This window comes from Argopecten irradians, chromosome 16 (genome assembly GCF_041381155.1).
Source record: "Argopecten irradians isolate NY chromosome 16, Ai_NY, whole genome shotgun sequence".
Taxonomy (NCBI): domain Eukaryota; kingdom Metazoa; phylum Mollusca; class Bivalvia; order Pectinida; family Pectinidae; genus Argopecten; species Argopecten irradians.
In genome coordinates, this window is record NC_091149.1 from 13756654 (window position 1) to 13773422 (window position 16769).

The 16769-nt window shown below is 38.9% G+C and overlaps 1 protein-coding gene across 1 annotated transcript in view; it reads right to left on the minus strand.

Annotated features, from left to right (window-relative positions):
* The window catches only part of LOC138311126 (uncharacterized), a 112734-nt gene that overhangs the window by 9563 nt on the left and 86402 nt on the right, over window positions 1-16769 (minus strand). The window contains 25 exon segments of the mRNA XM_069252574.1: window positions 264-497; window positions 714-962; window positions 1294-3311; window positions 3680-3850; window positions 4081-4254; window positions 4602-4841; window positions 5188-5523; window positions 5743-5970; window positions 6140-6410; window positions 6748-6996; window positions 7290-7435; window positions 7802-8000; window positions 8526-8714; window positions 8973-9135; window positions 9798-10165; window positions 10495-10683; window positions 11155-11325; window positions 11741-11964; window positions 12390-12635; window positions 12910-13047; window positions 13456-13607; window positions 14000-14357; window positions 15006-15146; window positions 15600-15812; window positions 16340-16597. Coding sequence (XP_069108675.1) covers window positions 264-497; window positions 714-962; window positions 1294-3311; window positions 3680-3850; window positions 4081-4254; window positions 4602-4841; window positions 5188-5523; window positions 5743-5970; window positions 6140-6410; window positions 6748-6996; window positions 7290-7435; window positions 7802-8000; window positions 8526-8714; window positions 8973-9135; window positions 9798-10165; window positions 10495-10683; window positions 11155-11325; window positions 11741-11964; window positions 12390-12635; window positions 12910-13047; window positions 13456-13607; window positions 14000-14357; window positions 15006-15146; window positions 15600-15812; window positions 16340-16597 — 7325 coding nt within the window.

Consider the following 16769-nt stretch of genomic DNA (forward strand, 5'->3'; position numbering starts at 1 on the left):
CTCATACAATGTTTTAGTCTCTATCTTTATCTCCTGTGACGCAGCAGTAGAAGGCGTAGCTATGTTTGGCTAGGCAATTGGGTGCCGTAGATCGTGAGTTCGAGGCCCGCATAGGACGCGAGTTAATAAATTGTCATGCTTTGTTAAATTGTGTTTTTTTTGATATTTTATCTTTATCTCTTCAGACATGTTTGAACTCTTCCTATTCAAAGCCTGGAACATTCCATTTTGAAATATGAGGGGTGAATTATGATTAATTGTACCAGTTGTTTCTGCTGTCTGATCTGCTGATCGATCTGTTGTTCCTCCTTTGCTGCCTCGTCAAGAATAGCTTGTTTTTCCTTCCTCATTTCTTCCTTCTGTCTACGCTCCATCTCCTCCTGTTCGCGGAGTTGCTGGTCGACAATCTTTTGTTGTTCTGGGGCGAGTTTGTCGTTGTTTACCTTGTTGTTGATTTGCATCATCACATTGGCTGTTTCCTGATCACCCTGAGCAGCCTGTCAATAACAAATTCATATTGCAATATTTATTTTTATTTTCATTGAATATTCTGGATATTCAAACCTATGACTATTATATATAATAAAGTTACGGTGCCCCAATGGTCAAAATGTTTGCATTCCCTTAAAATATCCAGTAGTAAAATTATCGATGAATAAAACATTCTCAACCGTAGGAATCCATATATTTTAGAGTTAATGCCCTTGACTTACATGTGTCTTTGTGATGTGGTCCAGTTCTTTATTCACCGCCCTCTCTTTGTCCAGTTCTTCTCTCATTCGTTTCTTGGCTGCCAATTTCGCCTTCATCTTATCATGAGCCTCTTCTCGGTCGTTGTCACGACGACTATTCAACTGTCTCATGTGTTCGTTAAATTCTGCCATAATGCGATCACGATCCTCAGCATTCACATTCTTCAGCATATCCTGCATTGCCTTTTCTTCATTTCTTCTCTGCTGTTCCTGTGAAAACCAATCACGTAATCCATCAAACCTTTGTTTGGAAATTTTACTTTTTATTCTGCGTGTTCTTTCTGTACTAATCTTTTTTCATTAGTCGTATTACAATTAAGTTTTTTTCTGTTAATCTGTTGAAGATTTAACACATTATAGAAAACATTGATGTAGAGTCTAAGACTAATGTTACGTAATTGACAATGGTAACTGATTTTGTTATGTTAGTATTCTAAGTTGTTTGAGCTTCGCGAGTTTCCTTAAAATAGCAACTTTTAAATAATCCTCCAAACAATATACCGTTTACATTACCATTCAACGGACTAAAAGTTCAACCTACCTTCTCCATGGCGACGAGGGAATCCAAGATGGCCTCGTCCTCCATGAGTCGGTCAGCATCCTCCTCAGTGCCTCTAGCCTCCAGTAACAACCTCTTCTCTTCTTCACTAACTCCCTCTAAGTCCTCTTCATCCAGAAGCTTCATGCCAGCTTTACGATTCTTCCTTTCCCTCAACTTCTTCTTCATGTCCTCAATCTGTTTATGCAGGTCCTGGTTACGTGTCTTGGTAGAGTTGAGTAACTCTTCCTTCTGTGACTTTGTGAGATCCATAGCACGGATCTGTCTCTCGAATTCTGGGTCAATGTCGACTGCTGGCATGTTGTCAGCCGCCTCCAATCCCCCTTTCCTCATGTCCGCCCACATTTGCTCCTGCAGCTGTTGTAACCGTAACAACTCCTGTTTCAGTTCCTCGTAAGATGGCATGTGGATATTTGGTACAGCAGTTGCCGGCAGATCATGCATTTCTGCTTCGTTCAAATGTTTCTTGTGTAATTCTTTCTTCTTCTGTCGACGTTCTTCCATGAGACGTTTGCGTAAGTTCTTCAGCTGTTTCAGTTTCTGTTTCTCGAATGCTTCGTTTAGTTTCTGGATGTCTTCGGCATGTTGCATCATCAGTCTTTCCTTTTCTTCCTCTGATCGAGCCTTCAGTAACATCTTTTCAAGTTCTCTCTTGGCTCTATCTGTCGAGTTCTCCTTCTTTTTCTCATATTCCTCCAATGTATCATTAATTCCATCGGTTTCAGTCCTCTTTAAGTCGTTCTCTAACTTAGCTGCCTCGTACGCTTGTTTCTCAAATGCTGCCCTTGCCCTATCAAGAGCTGACTGGTCATCCTTGTCTTTGCCTTTTGTTCCGAAAACTGTCGTGTCACCATGTATGATGGTCTTGTGGTCTCCTCCAGATTTGACGTGTGAGATTTGCTGAACTCCACCTTGTCCTTGGCCTCCAGATCTCTGACCTTGTGATCTTTGATCTCCTGACCTTGAGTTGTCACTTCCTGATCCTCCAGGCATGTGACCTCCATCAACTTTCATGTTGGTGATATTATTGGTCATACCGCCAGCTCCTCCTGTACCCATATTGATAAGATTTAGCAGTTCTGGTGAAAGACAGAATGGTCCGCCAGATTCCAACATGGCAATAAGTTGTTTGAGTAACGGAATGAGCTCAGAGTCACTACCGCCGCCTTGCGAATACACATCACCATAAACACCAGACAACTGACAGTCATAATCACCAGCCAGAAGTCCAGCATGTGTCAGAACAATCTTGGCCTCTATGGCACAAAGTTCAGATCTCTCCCTGGCATATTCCAGGGCAGAGTGGGCCTCATCTAACGCCTCCATCTTATTTGTCAGATGATCGTGAAGTTCCGCCTGGAGGCGTGTCTTGGCCTGACGATAACGTTGCAGCACTGTATTTTCTGCGTCGGGGTTCAGCGCCCCTTCCAACTCGTTTATTCTGTCTCTGTAATTTCTCTCCTCGCTCTGAAGTTTTCCGAAAAATCGTCGTAACATGTCACAGAATTTCACATGAGCAGCAACATGTGCCTCTTCCATCTGATGTTCCATTGGATCCCCTTGGAGAAGCACAGCTATGACCTCTGGTGGAATAATTGTAGCATATTCCTGTTCAGCACCCCCACGGCGCTGGACCTCTCGTTTCTCAGCCTCCAGCAAGTGATGTGTTCCACTGTCAATCTCTTCCAAAAATCGTTCCAGTGTCTTTGTCGTGACAGAATCGATGTCGAAAAGAAGCTGCTGAGCCAATAGATGTTCTTTGGTGGTTAACTCTCGTTCCATCTGTCTCTGACGTCGCCAGAACCCGCGACGTGCGACCAATTCTTCCTCAAGCATTGCGAGAGCTCCTGGTGGGGGTTTGCGTTTGCGAGGCCCTCCAGTGGACAGAGTAATAGGGATTGCTAAACTATTCTCAGGATTGAGTCTGACTCCTATTACAGGACTTATCTCCCCTGTAACAGGATCAACAGCCTTTCGACTGATGGCAATCGGCACAAGACCTGCAAATACGAAATTTAGAGATTTACGTTTTCTTGGACTGAATGTACATTATGAATAATAGATGTTTGGAATGCTTCCCCGTTGTAGCAAAGCATTAAACAAGGAAAAGAAAGATATTATTTTTTTTGTTTCCTAAAATTTGTCAAGTTAATAAAAGCAAATGTTTATTTACAATTAAGTTTCTTGTCCTTTCCTTAGTTAGCTGTTTGAGCTGACACAGCATTATGTTGGTGTTCGAAAATGTCCAATGGCACATGTTATATGGAATTTGTTAACCAGGGCTGTCTTCGTAATATCAAAACTTTGTTAAGCCTGACCAGTTCTAACTAAGTACTTATGACAAAGTTCATAAGTTCGGATTTGTTACCTCCTCCTTCTGGGTCCTCCATGGTGCCTCCGACAGGGACTATGTTATTTGTCTTCTTCTCTTTCTCGGCTCCTAAAATCGGTACTTCCTGTCCGGTACCCGCGGGATCCTGCATTGTTGTTCCAACAAGTATTGGAAGTAATTGTCCAGTCTTCGAAAATTCATACATTCCTGAAATTATGAACGAGGTTACATATTTGATATAAATATACAGTCATAATATGTTGATAACAGATTAATTAAAATTTGACTTAGTTTTTTCCTTCCTAATTATCAAATTTGAAAAACTACTGTTATCATTTTAGGGACGTAAAAAAATCAGTTTTCGTTACATGTTTGTTCATTCTACTTATTCATAGTAACAAAGTGAAAACTAAGTAACATTAAACATTGTGCGTTACCTGGACATCCACCAGTAGCGGCCAGTATGGATGCACGGTCCAGTCGTCTCTGGATATCATGTTGACTACGGAGTAAGTGTGCCCTTGACCTTGACCGGGCCTTCTCCAGTTCCTTCAGAGCTGCTTCAAGCATCGACTCCTCATGGCGTAGGTTAACGTTAGGGCCATTGGCTGCTATAATACACGACAGAAAAACTTTGGTTGATAATTTATCAACATCCTGATAAAGTATCAATTTGTATTTGCATAGACTTTACAATAACCAACTATTACATTCACCAGATGTTACCATTAATAATAATATCTTTATATAAACCAGGTTTAACAATAACCGCTTACATTTATTAAGCATAACATCGAACAGACTTTACAAGTACTATAATAGTCTTTACTTACGCATATATAACATTAACTAGATTTGACAAACCAGATTTATCACTTGCCAATTGCAAGTAAACTTTAGATTCACCAGACTTTACATTAAGCAAACTTTACATTAACCAACATAACAACAGACATACCCATTAGAGCATCCTTATATTGTTTTACAGCATCACTAGCCCGAGCCTCACAGGCTAGTACACTCGAGTCGAGAAGAGCCTGGTAACCTCCACCAGATGGCAGCACTGCTGTGTCCTTGAGGTATCCACCATGGATTCGGACCAATTTTCCACTGAGAGATTCCACAAATGAATCTCCAGGAATAATGGGATATCCATCACGATCTCCGGGTTTGGTGCCACCCACCGGGACCACTTCTCCTGTAGGTGTAATAGAGGTGAAAACACAATGAATTTTGTTTTTCGTTTAGGTAGAAGTAAATATTCCTTTATGAAGAGAACAAATGCTAATGAATTGAAATAACCCTTCTACTAAAATGAAATAGTATGCCAATTTAATATTCGAATGATTTCCTCAATGTTTTGGTCAGTGGTTTTTCCTTTGGTTCGCTGGTTTTCCTCCACCATCAAACCTGGCACGTCCTTACTGTTCTTACGTCCTGGCTGTTAATAAGACGTAAAACTAAATAAACCAAATTTTCACAAAATGGTCCAAAATGATAGACAATCACCAATATGATAATTATACATGGAAGACAACACTAACCGGACTCTGGGTCCAAAGAAACAGCCAAAATGGGGACAGGTTGTCCAGAATTGGGGTCCACCATGAGAGAACCCACTTCCATGGGGATGGGCATCCCGGTGACTGGATCAATGTGGGTACTTCCGATGGGAAGAACCGCTCCAGTCTGTGGATGGATAGTCATGGCCATGATAGGAACATGCAGTCCGGTCACTGGGTCAAACATCGGTGATCCGTATTTCAGGTCACTCTTGTGTTCCATAGGCTTGAGGGGTGTAGATACAGCCTGACCGGACTTACGGCTGATTGGGTAGGGTACGTACGGAATGAATGGATCTTCAGATCTGGCTGCCTCACCTGTAAATATGCAGGTAAGTGATGAAATAAAAGTACATAAATGAACAGGGGTACATGCTTTCATAATCATTTTATATTAACTCAAGATCAGTATGATTAAATATAAAAGGATGTTAAAGTTTGATAAACTTTGCTGATACAATTAATCAGTTTTAATTTTACAAATTAATTTTTAATCTTTCAGGGAAGTATTAACTGCATCTTGAACAAATATCCTACCTGTAGCTGCATCTACTACAAACACTAGTCTAGAGGTCACGGGGTCAAAGGCCACATTTCCTTGTATTGGCAACACATGACCAGTCTGGGGATGGACGAAATAATCAGCAGGTACTTCAATGATACTTCCGTCTCCCAGGAGCATCTTTGTTCCCGATTTGGGTCGGATTAATCCAGTGGTGTTGTCTACGGCAATCAGATCACCAGCCTTGACACTCATATCCGATCCTAAAACATCAAGAATTAAATGAAAAGTTTCCATTTATTAAACAGCTATTGATTCAGATAGATTTACATATAGATTACTTCTGATTGCCTTTTAAAAATTTTGACCAATTTTATTTCATGTTTGTCGTATTGATTGTGAATTAAATACAAAATCAAGATTTAGTCATACCTATCAATTCTTCCCTCTTCATAGGAGAGTTCTTTCCCGGCTTCAGTAGCTGTCCTCCAGTTCCTTGACCAAGCACGCCCCAGGCACTTGTTCTCTTGCATTCCTGTCGGTTCTCGTCAGACATCTTGTGGAGGAGCATTTCAATTCTAGTGTTTACTGTTCGCTGTGCTTCACGGTTCAGTTCATTATCGCTGGTTGCGCTCTGTAGGAGTTGGACGGCGTATTCCTTTAGAGTACGTACACTCTCTCTCAGACTAGCTTGGAATAGCACCTGTGGCAGAACAAACCTAGGATTATTTATTCATATCACAATAATATATTTGAAAATTGTCTATGAAATTTAGGAGTAAGTAAATCATGTCAAAATCCAAGATGGCCTCCTGTCCGTTAACACTGTTTTCCTATCATTTCCATTATGGAATGTGTTTAATGTGCACAATGGAATTATCTCTTACTGAACAATATCACAGACAAGAACTGCTTAAGGACAGACACATGGCGGTCAATGATTGATCAGGAATTTTTAATAGTAAACCATCCATTTGATGGTGTAGACCATCTAACAGATGGATACCAGACATTTCACGTTTATTTAACAAACAGTGTACCTGGTGATTTTCTCTAGCTTTCTCATCCTCTTCCATCAGCAGATTCTGCCTTCGTAGTATCAGTTCGAACTTCTGACCTACATCCTTGCGTCTCTCCAACTCAATCTCCAGCATGTGGAGTTTGCTGTCATAAGACGCCAGGTCTTCATCTGTAGCTAAAGCTGCTTTTCCTTTCAAATTCATCTTGGCAGCCCATAGTCCCTTGAGAGACTCATTCTGATTGGCCATTCTGCCATACATTTGTTTCATCTGGAATAATGTATTAAATATAACTGAATAATAGCATATGCAGTGGATCTCTTTTACCAAGTCATTTTAGTGGAAAAAAAGTAATACTGTCAGTTAAAACAAAATTTGCTTTTGAATACTAATCTGTTCAATTTTCAATTCCAACGCTCAAAATAATTTGTTTCTGGATGTTAATCTGTTCAATTTTCAGTTCCAACGCTCATAATAATGAAGTTTCTAAATGTATTTACATCAATATTTAGAATTATCCCCAACCACCAGAAATTCTGAATGAAATCTTTCTGCAAACTTACCTCGTCTTTGTGTTTACTGATCGTCGTGGTGACGCCTCGTGACTGTTTGGAGAGAGTATCGTACAGTGTACGAGAGTTAAAGGCCTCTAGATCCACCTGTCTGTCATAATCCCAGAATTCATCATCTTTCACGTCAATGTTGGTGGCTGAATAAGCAAATATAATGTCTTATTTACCACTTATTTACCACACAGTAGAGAAAATTAATCAAGTAAAGAGAAGAACTGTATACCAATGACTAACTTTTACACTCTATACCCTTTGTTGAGATCATGGTAACCATGGTAACCATATGACATTTTTTTTTCCATACACAAATTTTGCTTACATGTATGTTCCTTTTGAAGTTTCTTTAATTTATAGATTCGTCTGATAAGACTATAACCATGGTATTTGTCACCCTTAAAACACCTATAGAGCAAATTTTCATCTTACATTTTGACCAATCAGAAGGCGGTTCCATACTACAAAATTGAAGAGGTACACATATCTGTAACATACATGTAACTTACCGTCTAGAACAGCCAGTGCATCATTATCAGGGGGTCCGTTACCCATGGTGAGGGCGCCCATATTACGATGGTATTTACGGACCGGGTGAACTGTGGAACCTTTACTGGCGTAGTCGTCAAAGTTGTATTTCTTAGTGACTTTACGGTAGAATGGGAACAGGTAAGATGCCTTGGACCATCCGTACTTCCGGAACAACAACTATTAACAAATTAAAGGTTTTCCTTTATCAGATACCATTAATTATAATAAATGATTGGAAATTAGGTGTTACAATGACGTTATAAATCAAGTATATCGAAATAAGGAGTCTAGGAAAAAGTTTCAAATTTACTCAAACTGTATTTTAATTTATTCGCAAGAGTTTATTTTCGCTAATCTTCTTAATTTGAGCTATTTAAAGCGTTATTCATGTGACAAGAAATTTATATTAAGACCCTGAGTTTTGAAAATAACACTGAGGAATCAAATTACGCGAAATCTGGAGAAATTTTCGTTCAGCTCTATGAACAACTATACAGTAAAATAACCTTGCTATGAAGTTATTTGCTGAACAAAAAATACAACTTCTATTTTCCTGGACATAACAGATGCGAGTATACAATACATTCTTCTCTCCAGATCAGTCTCTCTCAACTGTTGGAGTTTTAATACTGGTTTGCCTTAACAGGTTTAATCCTAATTTCAAATCCAAAGATTCATATATCATCCTACAAGTCTACTGACCAATGCTATCATCATGATGACCATTGCCAGGAGTGCCACTCCAAAGATGATAAAGATGATCTGCCAATCGGGAGCCTGTAGAATGTCCGACTGCGTGGCGATACCATTTGCAATGATATTGGCCGATGTGGCTGGGAAGAAAGGTCCGGTCTGGGAGCATTGGGCACTTGTTTGCATCACACGTACGTACTGAAAGAAGAGGAAATTGGATAAGATATAGCCAAAACATTTTTAGAATATGTAGCTATGTTTTCCTAAGCTACTATCTCACAAGATAAAATCTGTGTTAATACTCAATATGAAGAAAAACGTTTTATCGGACAGTGCGAGTCTTCAAAATATATAAGTTCCAAGTTGCAAAATTTTCAACTGTAATCATACATTTTAAACAATTTTAATCATAGATTTTTGTGGTGTCCTGAAATTCACATGTCTTAATTCTCTTACCATTTTCTTTGTGGAGTCGGCATTGAGTTCGAAAACGTAAACACCCGGATCGTTGAATTGATACGAAAACAGCGTGGCAGATGAGGCAGAGACGGCCAATGCTTCTACTGCAGCACGGAACCCGCCATAATCAAAGGCGCCGTTAGTGTTGTACAGGTTGTTTCTGGTGGATAAAGAAATCATTAATGGTGTTAGAAATTTACATTTTAAACATTGTGTGTTCTAAAATATGTTCACCCCAATTTCCACGGTAACCCAACTCGATTTACACCTACTATCAAAAGTAAATGAAACAAAATGACTGGCAGATGTTTCAAGATACATGTACTACAACTAGAACTGGTGCCAGAGTGGCAGACTAAATACCCCAGCTCGGGCTAATTAGCCCTTTAATTAATTAGTATTAACTCCATAAATATTGGACATTGCAGATCCCTATATAGTTTACTCAACTTCCCTTTATGCCAGGGTTCTGTGAACTAAATTTTATCAAAATCTGTCTAGTAGTTTAGGAGTTCGCCGGACAAAGTTGTACCTACAGTCGGACATCGACAGATGGACAACTTGATTCCAGTATACCCCTCCTAAACTTTGTTACGGAGGGTATAAAAATGATTGAATGAAGAAGTTAAAGAAGACCTGTTCCTACCCAAGTCCCAAGTTGGCATTTGAACAAACTTTTCTCTTGTTTCAAAAAATGTGATACTTGCATTGCAACTGTTTTATAAAGCAGCATAAAAAACTATATACTAATGGCATGGTTGTATGTCTTAGGAAATACAGGAATGACAAAGAAAATGCAAACGTTTGATCGAGAAAACTCACTTGTCGTAGACGGGATAGTAGGTATTGGTGACACTGAACATCATGATCTCGCCGAATAGCAGACACACGACAGGGTTCTCAATACCTGTAAACAATGACCCGGCGACACTGGAGGACGCTAGTAGTCGACGACGACTAAATGATCCGCTATCAACTGTGATATTTCCTGTGAAGTTGCCTTTGCTGTTGTTTGTCATCAAGTCTATCAATTCATTAGGGTCGGGGTTATACACCCCGAGAAATCCTCTCACACTCATCTGAATGATATTAATGTTCTGTTCAGAGTTGTCCCTATCTGTACACTGGTCCGTGGAAAGTGAGTTCCGGGAATTGATTATCTTTGTTAAATACTGAACATCTATCTCAGTCTGCAAAAGAAATGGTTTAAAATCAAATTTTCTTTAATTACTAAATACAAAATAACATATAAGATATCAATAAAAACTTTTCAACAAAATCCTAATTATTGTAGTAATTGATAAAATTCCAGTGTCCTAATTTGGAAATAACCTCAGGTTAAAAATTCATTTTGTTAATAATTTTTCTCATAAAAAAATGATATTTACTCCTTCTGATAAAGGCAAGTTCTAGGCATTATCAAAATATAGCATTACATATTAACACTACATAATTTTGTACGGGAAGACAATTCAACACAGAATTGCCAAAAATAATTCTGAATTTGATTGTTACTTACCAAAATGTTGTCGTTGGCATCACGTACAGCTATATGCACATTGAGTGGTTCAGCAGCACATACAAGCGATATGGTGTTTTGCTGGGCTAATCGGCACTCAAGGTCACAGACCTCGTCAAGGTCTTCCGTCTCACACTGACAGAATCCCAGCAGACGGTCGTAACTTTTATACTCACCAGCAGGACAAAACTTCAAATTGAAACATTTAGAATGTTATGAAAAATAGAATAAATGAAGGAAGAGCATTAAGACGTCTGAATTATATCCATAGCCTCTTTTCAAAATATTTTCAAGTTTAGTATCATGAAGCATATAAATTCACCAGTTTTTTTCAAAAGTACCCAAATTTTTTTCACTGTATCATGAATTTTAAATGTACAGTCGATTTCCTAAAAGTCTAGTCTTTTCCTCATAAATGATCTGCTTCAAAAAGGAAAATTGGTTTATAATCCAGACTTATATGGCAACGCATTATAGTATATCCTGCGATAGCAACCACCTATGTATAAAGACCACCTAGTGGTCCCTTGTGATCAAAATGATTTGACCTATGTACAGATGTATAAGACCATTTTCTTTGCCTTGGTGGTCTTTATAGACAAGTTTGACATTTTCGCTATAAATGGTTTTTTTAAATAGGCAGTAATTTTGAAAACTTACCTCATCCCTACAGTAAGCCTCCCATTGATCTGGGGTCAGACATCGACCATCTTGAGCTCTTGTAGCCCCCGCCAGACATAAGTCAAACACCTGTTTGTAACAGTCAGCCGTCGACGATGTAGCTCCAACTTCCAGGAAACCAGCAGCACAGACACACTTACGATCACTCTCCTGTTGCAGTGGTAAAAAACAAACATTACAATCAGCACAATTTGATGATAAAACAAAAAGTTTCGTATAATATGAGTAACATTTATTGGACAATCTTGTTTTAAAGGATATGAGCTTGGTGGGAAAGAAAAGCTTATCTCTTACAACTGAAATCTCCCTCCATCCCCACCCTACTGCACAAATTAAGTAATAACTCCATTAATAGGGGACATCGCAGAACCCTATATATTTTACTCAACTCCCCTTTATGTCAGGGTTCTGTGTACAAACTTTTTTATAAAAATCTGTAAAGTAGTTTAGGAGGAGTTTGCCAAACAAAGTTGTGTCTACAGACAGACAGGCAGACGGACAATCCGATTCCAGTATTTTAAGCAATGAGTCACATACATTGTAAGGTGTATATATTTCATCTCACCTGGAAATCTCGTCCCGATCCTACACAAGTACATGTAGCTTGTCCTGTTAGTGATTGGCTAGCCTCACCACCACATACAAAGCAAGCCTTCTGTCCTGTGAGGTGGTTGAAGTGGTCAACAGGACACAGCCCACAGTCATCAACACTTCCTCCGTACTGCTCTGTGCGGAATCGGCCAGCTGGACATGGTGTGGGTTGTGAACTTCCCTGCGGGCAATAGTAACCTGGGAAAGAAAATATCAGAGATATTATCATAAATGGTAGAAAACAGAATCACATGTAATAAGGGAGATAATCATTTACGGTAAGGGAGATAATCATTTACGGTAAGAGAGATAATAATTTATGGTAAGGGAGATAATCATATATGGCATTGGAGTTCATCACATATGTAAACATCTGAGGCAAGATAAATAGTCATTAGACAAGCAATTCAGATAATCAAACTAAATAATGGAAATCAGTTTTAAAGGGATTATATCAATTTATCAAAAGAATTATATCAAATTACCTTATGAATTCGGAATAAAAACACAAATATGACAAAGGTTTTAGTTTTAGGATAAAGGATCAAGAGGTTCCAAAGAATTCTGATTGCCCACAATTGGTTGCTCTAGTCATCCTATAGGACAAAATGAAGAGATTTTACCTTCAGGACAGGGGAAGGAGTTTGTAGCATTAACACCATAGTAGGCACTCGAGTTGTCGCCCGGTTGGTCTGTAATAGCCAAGGCAAGACAGACAACGCCAGCACGACAGTCAGCACAGACAGCACGATTAGGATCAGCACCAAAGGTTCCCGGAGAGCATGGTTCACAGGTGTCTGCAAACGACTGTCGGAGAGCTCCATCTCTCTCTTTGTAGCCCAATGGGCACTTGATGGGCTCAATAGCACCTAGAGGACAAAAGAATTTTCAAGATTCTCATTCAATACTTGTAAACTTAAGGTTTGTTTACAATGTAAGACAAACGTCTTTCAAACTACAAAAATTAAAATCACTTGATGGAATTTGTTACATATCTTATTTACTTTACATCAAGCATAAAAAAGATTTAGCAGTGGCCAAATTTGAAATTATTGAAACAATTTAATAAATTTCAAATTATATAAAAGTAACTCATGCAAGATCATCCCTCTCAGTCTATAAATAAATAAAACATAAACTTACCTGCATCTGTCATGTTACAATCATCCAAGTTCTCACAATAATGGCCCTGGGGACAGACAATGGGTGTGGCTGATCCCTCTGGACAGTAATAGCCAGGGGGGCAGGGGACCTGAGACATGGATCTGTTACAGTAGTATCCTAAAGAACGGATCAGATTTAATAATTTCATTACAGAAGAATAAGTGTAAATAATGGCTTAAACTATATAATAATAAACTTTATTTTCACACATACTTTATCTTGTGTCCTTTCCAATTTATACATATTTGCGAACACATCGAATCGTCGTAAAGGGCTTATTCATTAAACGTTTGAATTTGAGTTTGAGATTGTACACAAACCATGCTTTGAATTCAGCCTCTGGTTCATATAAGCGAAACAGTAATGTATCAGAATGATAGCCTGCGACCAGGTAGCTCAATTGGCTAGTGTTTGAAGGGTCCTGGATTCGACCTCTGGTCTGGATGAGCATTTTCCTACAATTCTTACACCAGTAAATGAAGTTGAAGAATATAAGATTTTCCCTACACAGATTTTGACACAGACCTGCCTGACAGATGGTTTCATTGTGAGAGCCCTCTGGACAATAGTAGCCAGTCGTACACTGGTTACCTCCGTAACTCATACTAAAGTCTGGACACATAAAGCCAGCTGGACATCTCGCACAATCCGCATCACTTCCTGCTGCTATTGCATCTCTGGGTTAAACGTAAATAAATCATTGACAATGATATAAAACGTTGCATTATTAGCTTCTGCCAATATATCTTCAAGTTAAAAAACGTACGTAGGACTGTCAAAATCAATCTTTACATTTCAGTAATTATTCCAAAAAATCTTTAAATTTTCAAGGATTAATTCAGGCTGACAGAATCATACCTCCTGTCATTCATAGAAGATAAGATTTCAAAGTATGTTTCTCCTTTTGAGTCTCACTTTCAGCATCAGCAAATAAATAATTACAAAGCATATGGCAGCTCATTTGCACAATACTTGATTATAGGGCTATTACAGATGTTAAACTCTTTGTTTTTGCCATAGGGCAGGGTACACTCCTCTATATCTGTCTTTGGACTGGGAACAAACTCACCTGTATGTGCCTGGCGGGCAGGGCTCGGGCGCAGTCGTTGCATTGGTACAGAACCAGCCAGTCGGACAAGGGTTGATGGTATAGTTAGCCATGCCTGTTGTGTTACAGAAGTATCCGGCAGGACACGGGAGACAGTAACTTCTGTCGTCTGCTCCTTGTACAGGATTATAGGTTGTCACGGGACAGGCAGCAACGGCCATACTCACTTCACAGTAGAATCCAGCAGGGCATGGTTCGGACACGGTCGAGTTATCTGGACAGATGAATCCACCCGGGCACACATCACATTCAGCAGCCGAAGCAGCGCCTTCCCAGTTAATAAACCGTAAGGGAGGACATGTTTGTACCGATGTGGTGCCTGTGGGACAGTAGTAGGACAATTAAAACTTTTTGTTACATCAAAATCTTATGGTTCATTAAAGTGAATAGTCAGCTAAAGGAAGGATAAAGTCAGTAAAATGGTGTTGATATATCCAGTATAATTTCGTATGAAATAGAAAAATAAAACTTCCAACCAAAATCGCTCTGCATGCGAAGAAATTAATTTATATTATGGGAATTCTAAAATATCCTCCCAGGTGGCTATGACTGTGTTGACATTCCCAATCAGCCTCGCTTTCAGAATTTAATTTTAGAACTGTGCTAAATTTACATGGGGCTTTTCCATAATTTCAAAGGTAAAAAATGGACAACGTAAGCAGAATTTGACTGTCGTTTTGATATATAAGAACTTTTGATTGGCCAATGAACACACTTAGACTAGTTTCAATGCCCGACTATTCACTTTAATAATACATTCTTCAAAATAAATGTATAGAAACTATGAAAACTGAAGAAAATTTTCTCTATTTGATTTCTTTTGCAAATTGCTTAATGACTGAATAGCGGTTAATGTAAAGGTGTGTTCACATTTTATATAATTTTGAGAGAGTCTACATGAATTAATATTATAGTGCAATCTTACTGAAAAATATGGCTTAAAAAGTTCAGTAACAAAGACACTTACCAGCAGGGCAGTAGAATCCATAAGTACAGTTTCCTCCCAGTGGGCGATTCTCGTCAGGAGGATTGGGAACACTTTGGCCTTTTTTACACAGGTATCCTGCGGCACAGTCACCGGCAATACGGCCACCAACACAGTACTTTCCTGTGATTTGTATGAGTAACAGAATCTCAGATGTGTTCAATATTAAGGCCACATTTGAAAATCATTATAGAATTTGTTGTACTGCGATTTTTGCATAGGCTGTAATTCTTATTTATCAAACTTAAAATTGATAATACTAATTTAAAATTATATTAAAAGAAAACGTTGAAAGCACACTTGGAAAAAAATACTTTGCTCTTTTCTAAAGTTGATAAAATATTTGGTTTTTAAATATAATCCTAAATTCGTGAATTTTTCTAATGTTGAAAATGATTAAATTTGTTCAAAAAGTGATAGATAAAATATTGCACAATCCTCAAAGAAAAGGGTTGAAGAATCCATTACTTGGTTGTCTACATTAAAAGGAAAGAGCTCATTTGAGGACACATACAATGTAAGGTAAGAAGGCTATTTTAAGAACAAATATAGAAAGGGTGAAATAGTATCCAATACCTGCGGTACATTCTTTACAGTCCTCTGGTCTCTCAAGTCCAGTGTCGATAGCATCAGTATAGGTTCCATTAGGACACAGGAATGGATCGGAGGTGCCATTCGGGCAGTAGGAATAAGCTGGACACGGCTCCGGAACACTGGTGTTGGACATGCAACTGAATCCACTGGGACAAATCACACAGTCCAGCTGTCCTGTATTTGGCTGGTAGGTACCTGTCAATCAAAATCATCATAAAGTTAGAAAATTCTGAAGGTTTAAATGATTGTTTCTTGGAGTTTATCATCGAGCTTGGATATCATGACGGTCTGTGATGGCAGATTAGTTCAGATGTCCTGACATATATATTACCACACGATGTTAAGAAGGTGGGAAAAAGCTGGAGTAATTGGAGAAAAACCACCAACCTCAAGTCAAAAACCAACAACTGCCTTAAATGGGATTTAAAATTGTGACCAAGAGGCAGGAGTTTTGCGGTAAATATGTCGGGACATCTTAACCACTCTGTTGTATCCGAGTCATTCGTATATAGTCTTTGTGACCATGTTTGTGACTACAGGGCCACGAAATCACGAAACAGTCGTAAGTCTAAAACAGCCTTAAGTTTAGGACACAGCCCACAATTACATCATTTTTGAATGGCTAAGCAAAAACTAGAGTATAAGACTGTTTCATGATCCTGAGGCGTGGTCCTACTTTATATATAACCTATATATATCGAGTAATAAACTGCCTTTCTTACCGACTCCACAAGGCTCTGGATCAGCCGTTCCCATGGGACAGTAATGTCCTGTAGGACAAATGTAGTCAGTTGGTGTAGCTGTGCTGATGTTGGCAACCTCGGGACAGTAATATCGCTCCGCACACTGACCCGTTGGCATGGTGAGAGCCTCATTCTGACAATAGTAGCCTCCGGAACACATCCAGCAGTCACCCAGGACACCTCCGCCAGTCTGGTTACGGAAAGTTCCGCGAGGACAAGGTTCAGCCGTAACACCACCTGTAATGAAAGAAAAAAACATCAAACTAGTTCAACGAATAATCTCTCTTTTCATATTAAAAATATAACAATTAATCCCATTGAAAACTGCAATCATAATTCAGAAAGATCTTACAGTATAAGCTGTCAAACCTGGAGCCCTGTTTAGTCTGGCATAATAATTGTAATGCCT